General features: G+C 54.2%; 1 protein-coding gene across 3 annotated transcripts in view; it reads right to left on the reverse strand.

Moving 5' to 3' along the window:
* The window catches only part of WTAP (WT1 associated protein), a 41,369-nt gene extending 40,244 nt beyond the window's left edge, over positions 1–1,125 (reverse strand). For 2 of the 3 annotated variants that reach the window (XR_012902742.1, XM_006115006.4), the window contains exon 1: positions 924–1,125. Coding sequence is in view for 1 of the 3 variants with exons in the window: in XM_006115006.4 (XP_006115068.1) it covers positions 924–959 (36 nt within the window). In the remaining 2 variants the exon portion in view is untranslated. Of the gene's footprint in view, positions 1–620; positions 796–923 lie in introns of those variants that run through there. The other variant, XM_006115007.4, reaches the window with a different exon arrangement.
* Between the last annotated feature and the right edge of the window lie 8,795 nt (positions 1,126–9,920).

Raw genomic sequence — 9,920 nt, forward strand, 5'->3', positions numbered from 1 at the left:
CCCCCCGCCCTGCCGGAACCACGCACGGAGCGTAAAGCTAAGCGTGTGCATCAGCCTCCGCGAGACAGGAACCTCCACACTCGGCCATTGCGCCCTTCCGCCACGGAAACCGCGCGGCTCCCCCACGGCCCTCTGGGGACGCGCGCAGCCAGGGCGCAGCGGACGCTCCGGCAGCAAGAAAGGCCATTTGACAGCGGGGCGCACAGGCCGCTCCCTGCGGCGGGGCCGAGGAGCATTGGGGGGGAGGGAGTAGAGCCCCCGAACGGCTCCAAATCCCGCCTACGCTGCGCTCGGCCCTTCCTAGCCGCTTTCGCCACAGCCTGAGCGGAGCCAGCCCAGACGCGGGGTGGGGACAATGGGCGCCCCCGGGGTCGGGCCTCACGCACCGAGCCCCGCTCTCGCCTGCGTCTCTCACAAAATGGCTCTAGGTGCTGCTGCGCTGCCCTCCCCCCTAATCCCCTCCCGCCGTAAGTAGCGGCCGGGCCCCCAGGCTCAGCACCCCGAGCCCCCAGAGCAGCGGGGCGGGAACACCCTGGTGCTCGGTGCGCTCCAGCAGCCACGTCCCGCGAGGAGAAAACGGCGGCGGCGGCCTGCGAGGGGGAGGCCGCTCGGTGACTCACCTCCTGCTCGCGGCGCGGAGGCCTCGCTCTCCCCGCGCACTGACTACCAAAGCCCGGCCCGTCGCATCGAGGGCAACACCTTCAGCGCCCAGAAACGGGGCCCTGCGGTCGCCGCCTCCCCTAGCCCGCGCCGCCGCTCGCTCTTTATTTGCAGCTTCTCTGCGCTACAAAATGGCGCCGGAGGAGGAAACGCGAGCGCGGCCGCCCCGCCCCCGGGAGGAGCCGTTGCTCCAGCAGAGGCTGCCCGAGCCCGCCGCGCGCGCAGGGAACGCCGGGAGGAAGGGCAGCGGCAGCAGGACCCACCCGCGAGCTCTCCTGTCCCGCGCCGCCCTCGCTCATCCGGCAGCCTCTTTCCCCCAGGCCTGGGCTACTTCCTGAGCGCTCCTCCTCCTTCGTGCCGCAGCCCGGCCTGGAGCCCCCGGCGTCTCGCTCTGGTGCGGCGCTTAGCCTGGCAGTTGAACCGACATCGCACGGGCCGGGAGCGTATCTGCGGCGCGCGAGGGGGACGAAGGGGACGCGGAGGGATACAGCCTCCCACGTAAACTACCTGCTGAAGTGAGGGTTCGGGCGGAAGGAGACCGCCGTCCAGGATGCAGGAAGGCGTAGCGCTATTGGCCGCGAGCCCAGCACGCTTCCCCCTCCCCCCCCCGCGGGGAAGCCCTGCTTATCTCCACCCTCCCCCTGGGCAGAGCAGAGACTTTCCACTGCCCGGCAGGTCCAGAACATGCACCAGCAGGGGGGCCAGTAAAAGGCATGACCTTGCCCTTTGTGTTCTCGCGCATTTTGGAGCCCTTCCCCCTGCCCCCCATCGTCTTTTGGAGCCAGCCTTGGTGTTGCCTTTAAAGGGTCACCGAAAAAATAAAATATGCTCAGAAGCAAAGTTACTTACTGCTACTAACCAGCGTACTAAACAAAAAGGATTCTTTAAAACGTGATTTTTCACCATGTATGTTGCATGGTTTACTACCTGTTGCCTAGTCAGTTTAATATATTGGTTAGTTTCAGTGGTCCAGTACAAGGTTGCAGGCTTCAGGCAGTAAACTGCAAGGAAATGTTTAGATCCCATTAGTGCTCAAAAGAATAAACATTTTTTTGCTGATTTTAAAAACTGGAAAACATTGCTTAATGCTGGACTTAAAGTAGAGTTTGAGTTTGAGCACGGCAAATTATAATGCAAGGACTAAAAAGCATGCACAAATATATTTGTCCCTAGAGGGCAGATCTGATTTTCCCTCCATACAAATCAGTCACTGTGTTTATCAATATTCTAATCTATGTTCTCTAGCAAGTTGTTTTGGATATTATTTTCTTTTTAATCCCACCTCTCTCTCTCTCTCTCTTTGTGCCTTTCATATAGCAGATCGATGATCTTTCATATTAAATTGTGCTTTGCAAATTGCTTATTTTTTAATATTAAATCATATGGGTAGAGTAGTAAAATGGTAGTGACCCCCTAGCACTACCCGTATATTTTAATAAAATAAAAGCATCTGGTGCAATATCAAAGTATTATTGAACAACCAAAGAAAAAACTCAACATTCTTGGTGAACAATGAATTAAGATTTTGATCACAGAATTAGAACAGGGTATGATACTTAACATTTTTTCTCCATCTCTCTCACCCAAATCCAGTTTCATGTACAAACACCTAGTGTACTGACAATGTAAGTAATACCATAAAATAAATTAATTTCTGGTCATCACCCATATTTAATTTGACTACTTCTAAATCTTCTTGTGGTATAATGTGCAGAAAATTGAAGGGAGGGGGGCTCACCTGTTTTATGTCACTCTTACCATGTAAAACAGAGGCCTTACATATTATATATGCAGGAATGGGTCTCTGCTCCTATAGAATTCAGGAGATCCACAAAAGTGGAAAATCTACAGCTGACCAGATCCTGTGGATAGTAAATAGAGTGACATGCAGGAATCAAAGCACAGTTTGTGAGCATCTCACACACTCAAGAAAAACTGCATATATCAATATGGTGGTAAGTGCTTCAACCTCTTTTGAAAGTCTCACTGCCAAAAAATGGGTGATTACAAAGACCAAGTGAAAAATGAAAGGTATGCACCATTACAAGTCAGCTAATTCCAAACACCATAAAATAAGAACTAAAAGCCACAATTAAATTAAAGAAAATATTAGAAACTTTATTGGAATCCAGAGACAGAATGAGTTGAGACTAATCCGGAATTGATCAACTTTAAGTAAATTACATTAATAGAAGTTACAGAAAGTAAGTTAAAGCAAGATGGTTATGACAGTTGACATTAAACCTAAGATTTTAACATGAAGTATTTAAAGTTTTATCAAGTAGCAATAATGAAACTTTGTTAAATCATTTCATAAATTCTCATCAAAATGCAGTGATTTTAGTAATTATGACACTTGGAGTGTATTAAAGGCTCAAAGGATCCTTAAAGTGCTGTGACGGGGCAGGCACAGGGTCCGCGCCGCCCCGCACTGAGAAGGGGAGTCCGGGAACAGGAGTCCCGGCCGAGACGACCGTCGGCCCGCCGCGTTCCCCGGCGCCGGGCGATGACGTCACCGGAGGCGACGGGGAGAGTGCGGGGAGGGGCGGGGCCTGGAGTCACGGGACCACGCCGGCCCCGGCGCCCGCAGGGGAGCGGGCCATTCAAAGGGCACCGGACCATGGACCGGGGGAGAGGAGTGCTGGAGGCAGGACAGAGGAACCGGGTCTGTTGGGAGACCCTGGGGAGGAGACACGGTACTCGCGGCGGCTGAAGCCTCACCCGCGACAGGGACTCCGGGTGAGTCTATCCCCTTGCTGGGGGGAACGCGCCGAACAACCGGCCGGGAAGAAGTGACCCAGGGCGGGGCCGTGGTCCCCGCGAGTGGAGGGTTTGGGGGGAACGTAACCCCCTCCACTGACTAGGGACTAGCGTCCCCGTCTTAGGGCCCTGGGTCGGGGCTCGGAGTGAGGGAGGGCCCGAGCCCCCTTCCCGGCGTCTGCGAGCCAGTGCGGGCTCCGGCATCCCGCACGGTCGGCCGGGAGCTACGATCGGTCAGAGGGCCAAGAGTCCGATCAGCTAGGAAGGACGAGGGTCACCCGAACTCGGGGTGACCACCAGGGCACAGGGTTACAGGTGGTGGAGAATGTGGGCATGACCTGAGCCCCGGTTAAGGGGGCACATATATACTCACTCGGAAAAAAAAAAAAAAAAAAAAAGAGAAGAAGAGAGGGGGGGGGGGGCCTAGAGGTAAGGGAGCGAAACAGGTCGGTCCTCCCGGGGGTAGGGTCCTTCCTCTGGTTATAACAAGCTAATTTCCCCAGGGATAATGGAGCTGAACAAAGTAGTGGACTGGCTAATAGATAACCAGAAGCAGTGGCAGCAGCAGCAGTCGCAGGCGCTGCAACAGGTCCTGGATAAGCTCCAGGAGCATCAAGCTGCAACTAGCATGGCCGGTGGGGGCGCGACACCGGCGGGAAACGACGAAGACGTAGTGGGCCGCCAACTCCCCATCAGGCTGACGAAGTTGGGCCCTGAAGACGACCCAGAGGCCTTCCTGGTAACCTTCGAACGGGTGGCGTTGGCGGCGAAATGGCCACAGGACCAATGGGCAACGCTCCTAGCTCCCTACTTGTCAGGGGCGGCCCAACTGGCTTACCGAGGAATGTCCGCAAGAGACGCGTTATGCTACTATAAGGTAAAGGAGGCCATCTTAGATCAACTAGGGATCTCCCCGGAATTCCACCGGCAAAAGTTCCGCGAGGCCCGGTACGGCCCAGGCGAACGCCCGCGGGCCGTGGCTCAGAGGGTACGGGAAGCGGGGATGCGCTGGCTGGAACCCGAAAATAAGTCCGGAACGCAAGTGGCCGAGGCGGTGATCTTAGAACAGTATGTGAAGATCCTCCCAGCCGAGGGGCAGCGTTGGGTGAGACGACACCTCCCAGAGACTCTCGAGGAAGCCATCACCTTGATGGAACGCTTCCTTGCCGCCGAAGGAACAGTAGCACCGCGCCCCCGCACCGGGCCACGAGAACCACATTCAGGAGGCCTTGCCCCAGCGAAAAGTGGCGCAAAGACATACGGCCCCAGAACACCGGCAGGCCCAACCATGGGACGAGGACTAGCGCCCCGGTGGGACCACCCGGAGGGACGAACCCCAGAGGCCGGAGGGCCAACCGGAGTGACGGAGAGGAACCCACAACCCGAAGGAGGAACCAAAGGAGCCTGCTACCAGTGCGGATAGGAGGGGCACTTTAAGAAAGACTGCCCCATGATGGATTGCACCTTCGGGCAAGGCCCCACGCGAAAGGTAACCCGGGGCGAACAGGGGCGGAGGCAAATGTTGCATGAGATAAGGGTTAATGGACGCCGGGTGAAGGCGGTGCTAGACTCCGGGTGCGGGCAAACGATAATCCGAGCCAACATCCTGGGGTCCCAAGTGCCCCGGGGGCCGAGAGTATACATGAAATGTGTACATGGGGATATCCACCCCTATGCGACGACAAGGGTGGAAATTGATGATGGGAGGATAAGGGACTCATGTATAGTCGCAGTGAGCCCCAATCTGGCATACCCCGCGTTGCTAGGCAGGGACTGGCCCGGACTGGGGTACCTACTAAGTAATTGGGGGTTGGAACAACGGAGCAAGAAGGGGGAAAGGGACAAAAACCCCAGGTTTGCAGCTCACGGGGAGGAAGTAGACGACCCAGACGCCGGAGAGGAGGGGACGAACGGGACAGAGACACCAATGCCCCACCTGGACCTGGACGAAGGTGATTTCCTCGCACTCCAGAGAGAGGACCCGACCTTGCAACACGCGTGGGCTCAGGTAGGAGAAGCCAGAGACACCGGAAGAGGGGGACAGGGTCCCCGGTTCGAGGTGCATCAGGATCGCTTGTTCCGGGTCACTCCACAAGAAGGGGGGACGGAGGTGAAGCACCAGTTGCTCGTGCCAAAGCCCTACCGGGGGGGGGGTGCTAGAGCTTGCCCACGATCACACCTGGGCTGGACACCTAGGAACAGAAAAAACACAGCACCGGGTGCTCCAGAGGTTCTATTGGCCTGGGGTATATCAGGACATAAAGAATTATTGCGCCTCATGCCCCCAGTGCCAAAAGACGTCACCTACAAGGGTGCCTCCGGCGCCTCTTATACCTTTACCCATCGTAGGGACGCCTTTCGAGCGTATCGCACTAGACCTGGTGGGGCCACTAGAAAAGTCCAGCAGGGGCTATATCTACATACTCGTCATTATAGACTACGCCACGCGATTCCCCGAAGCCGTCCCCTTGAGACGAGCAACCGCGGGGGCGATAGCTGAAGAGCTAATGAGGCTATTCTCGCGGGTAGGCCTACCAAAGGAACTATTGACAGACCAGGGGATGAATCTAACGTCCCGAATAATGACAGAGTTATGCAAGCTTTTACAGGTACGAAAACTACGGACGTCGGTATACCACCCTCAGACAGACGGCCTTGTGGAAAGATTCAATCGTACCCTGAAAGAGATGTTACGAAAATTTGTCAAGGAGGATCCGCGGGACTGGGACCAACTACTACCCGCTCTGATGTTCGCGGTACGTGAAGTCCCCCAGGCGTCGCTAGGCTTCTCGCCATTTGAATTGCTGTACGGGAGGCAACCCCGAGGGATCCTAGACCTGATAAAGGAGGGATGGGAAGAACAGAGAACACCGGTCCTGGGAGTAGCCCAGTACGTGGGCAAGTTAAAAGGAAACCTCCGCCGGTTGGCGGAATGGGCCCAGGAGAACCTGAAGAAAGCCCAAGAGAAACAGCAGGCCCACTATAATCGAAGGGCCCAGGTAAGGGCGTTCACACCGGGTGACCTAGTCCTCCTCCTGCTCCCTAAGGGAGACTCCAAGCTAATGGCCAAATGGCAAGGACCCTTTAAGGTAGTGCGACAAGTGGGGCCCGTAGATTACGAGGTATTGATTAACAGCAACCGAAAGGAGACACAAGTCTATCATATAAATTTACTAAAAAGGTGGAACCCGCGGGAAGCGCTCCTAATAGACCCGCAACCCCTAGATATCGAGTTCGGGCCCTGGGGGGAACCGGAGGTAGTGGTCGGCCAGGCCCAAACTGGGGAGGGTCTGTCACCCACCCAACAAGATCAAGTGAGGGCGGTCCTGCGGCAGTTCCAAGAGACCTTGACCAGCCGACCGGGGCAGACACAGGAGGTCTACCATGAGATAGCAACGGAGCCAGGCAAGATAGTTCGAGACCACTTGCGGCCCGTACCCCGGAAAATGTGGGATACAGTGCAGAAAGAACTGCAGAAGATGCTAGAATGGGGGGTGATTCAGGAATCGCGCAGTGAGTGGCGGAGCCCCATAGTGTTGGTCCCAAAACCAGATGGGACCACTAGATTTTGTATAGATTTTCGAAAGGTAAACGCCATATCACGATTCGACGCGTATCCCATGCCGCGCGTAGACGAATTACTTAACCGGGTGGGGAAGGCCCAGTACTTGTCAACAATAGACTTAACAAAGGGATATTGGCAGATACCCCTGTCCCCCGAAGCGCAGAAGAAGACGGCGTTCGCCACGCCCTTTGGACTATACCAATTCTTAAACATGCCATTCGGCTTACAGGGAGCGGCCGCTACCTTCCAGAGACTAATGGACCACCTGTTGCGGGACCACCACGAATACGCCGCCGCCTACATAGACGATATTGTCATTTTCAGCAGGTCCTGGGAACAACACCTCGAACACATCGCGGCCGTTCTAGAGACACTCAGACGGGCAAACCTGACGGCTAACCCAAAAAAGTGTCATTTTGGGGAACGAGAGGTCTCTTACCTAGGATATACAGTGGGGCGGGGCAGGCTTAAACCCCTGCTGAGCAAAATCCAGGCAATTCGGGATTACCCGGCCCCCACCACAAAGAAACAGGTCCGCCAGTTCCTCGGGCTAGCCGGATATTACCGACGGTTCGTAGATAACTTTGCGACGGTAGCCGCACCCCTAACGGACCTCACCCGGAAGGAGCAGCCCCAAAACGTGAAATGGACGGAGCAATGCAACAACGCATTCGAAAGACTAAAATATGAGCTCACTCATGCCCCAGTGTTAATTCAACCCGATTTTAATAAGCCATTTATCTTACAGACGGACGCGTCGGACCTTGGACTGGGAGCAGTACTCGCCCAGGAAGAGGAAGGGGCCGAACACCCCGTGTTGTACCTGAGTCGCAAATTGTTCCCACGGGAAAAAGCCTACGCTACTATTGAAAAGGAAGCCTTGGCCCTTAAATGGGCCGTTGACTCTTTACGATATTTCCTTTTAGGTTCCGAGTTCACGCTGGTAACGGACCACGCCCCCCTCCGATGGATCCAGGGGATGAAGGATACGAACCCCCGTATAATGAGATGGTACCTGAGCCTGCAACCCTACAAATTTGAAGTAAAACATAGGTCAGGTATTGCAAACGGGAATGCTGACTGTTTGTCGCGGGTGCCAGAAAAGGGGACCGGGGGAGAGGCGGGGGTAGTCAGGAGCCTAAGGGGGGAGGGATGTGACGGGGCAGGCACAGGGTCCGCGCCGCCCCGCACTGAGAAGGGGAGTCCGGGAACAGGAGTCCCGGCCGAGACGACTGTCGGCCCGCCGCGTTCCCCGGCGCCGGGCGATGACGTCACCGGAGGCGACGGGGAGAGTGCGGGGAGGGGCGGGGCCTGGAGTCACGGGACCACGCCGGCCCCGGCGCCCGCAGGGGAGCGGGCCATTCAAAGGGCACCGGACCATGGACCGGGGGAGAGGAGTGCTGGAGGCAGGACGGAGGAACCGGGTCTGTTGGGAGACCCTGGGGAGGAGACACGGTACTCGCGGCGGCTGAAGCCTCACCCGCGACAGGGACTCCGGGTGAGTCTATCCCCTTGCTGGGGGGAACGCGCCGAACAACCGGCCGGGAAGAAGTGACCCAGGGCGGGGCCGTGGTCCCCGCGAGTGGAGGGTTTGGGGGGAACGTAACCCCCTCCACTGACTAGGGACTAGCGTCCCCGTCTTAGGGCCCTGGGTCGGGGCTCGGAGTGAGGGAGGGCCCGAGCCCCCTTCCCGGCGTCTGCGAGCCAGTGCGGGCTCCGGCATCCCGCACGGTCGGCCGGGAGCTACGATCGGTCAGAGGGCCAAGAGTCCGATCAGCTAGGAAGGACGAGGGTCACCCGAACTCGGGGTGACCACCAGGGCACAGGGTTACAAGTGCACAAGAGCCTGTGGAGATGTACAACTCCTGAAAATCCCTGTGAATATAAATTGTGCAAAGTCCTCTTCATCCCACCTTGGAATTAGTCAAAAGAGAAAGAGCTGAGTAGGACCAGCTCTCTATTGATCTTATAAAATTTTGCAATTTTCAAATACACACCCTTTGATAACCTTCACTCCATCCAAACAGCACCCTATAAACAACCTCAACTTGCCCTCTAAGTTCCATGTAATAATACACACACACAACCTCAACTTTTACTAAGTTACATCCAATGATATATACAAAACCATCTATAATTTTCAAAAACTCATAACCCTTTTTCACACCAGACCTCAAAAACAATAATCACAAAACTGCACTTCTACACTAACAATATTAATAGCTAACATTTGACGGAAATTCCTACGTAAACCTTCCACAACATCAGTCCGTAGCTTTCATTTAATACAATATTAAAAAACAGATAAATGTAACCACAAGTACTACCAATACTCTCCTATCAAAAATACCCTAACACAATGGGGCAAAGTTAAAATTGAATATGTGATGTAATTTGGTTGGTGTGACAGCTAAAGCAGAGTAGTTATTTGAAAATTGCAAAACAGGAGAATACTCTTACCAACTAGTTTCTAGAATCTAGACAAACATTTAGTGTTGTAGCTTTTTTTTTTAAAGTATGATATGGAGATCTCAAAATATTACTTAAGACATTATCTGGAGTAAGCATTAACAAACCTTTCAACTTTAAAATATCTCAGAGTTGTTTTTGTGTGTGTGTGGAATGCAAATACATGTTTTCCTTCCACTTACAACTATGCACTCCTCGCAGGAAATAGTATTATTTTAGAAAGGGTGAGTCTACACTGCAACCTTAGCTCAAAGTAACCTATACCATTTAAGCTATGCAATAAGCATTTGATCTTATTTTGTAATTTGGCATTATTTACACAGTGCCAAATTTCACATAAACCCTTATTCTGAAATCTCTCTCAATTCTTGCGGAACGAGGTTTACAGGGATGTCAGAATAGCAAGTTCATTATATTTATAAATAATGGGCTTGTTTAAAAGATGTGGAATAACTATATCGGGAAA

This window comes from Pelodiscus sinensis, chromosome 3, assembly GCF_049634645.1.
Source record: "Pelodiscus sinensis isolate JC-2024 chromosome 3, ASM4963464v1, whole genome shotgun sequence".
Lineage (NCBI taxonomy): Eukaryota > Metazoa > Chordata > Testudines > Trionychidae > Pelodiscus > Pelodiscus sinensis.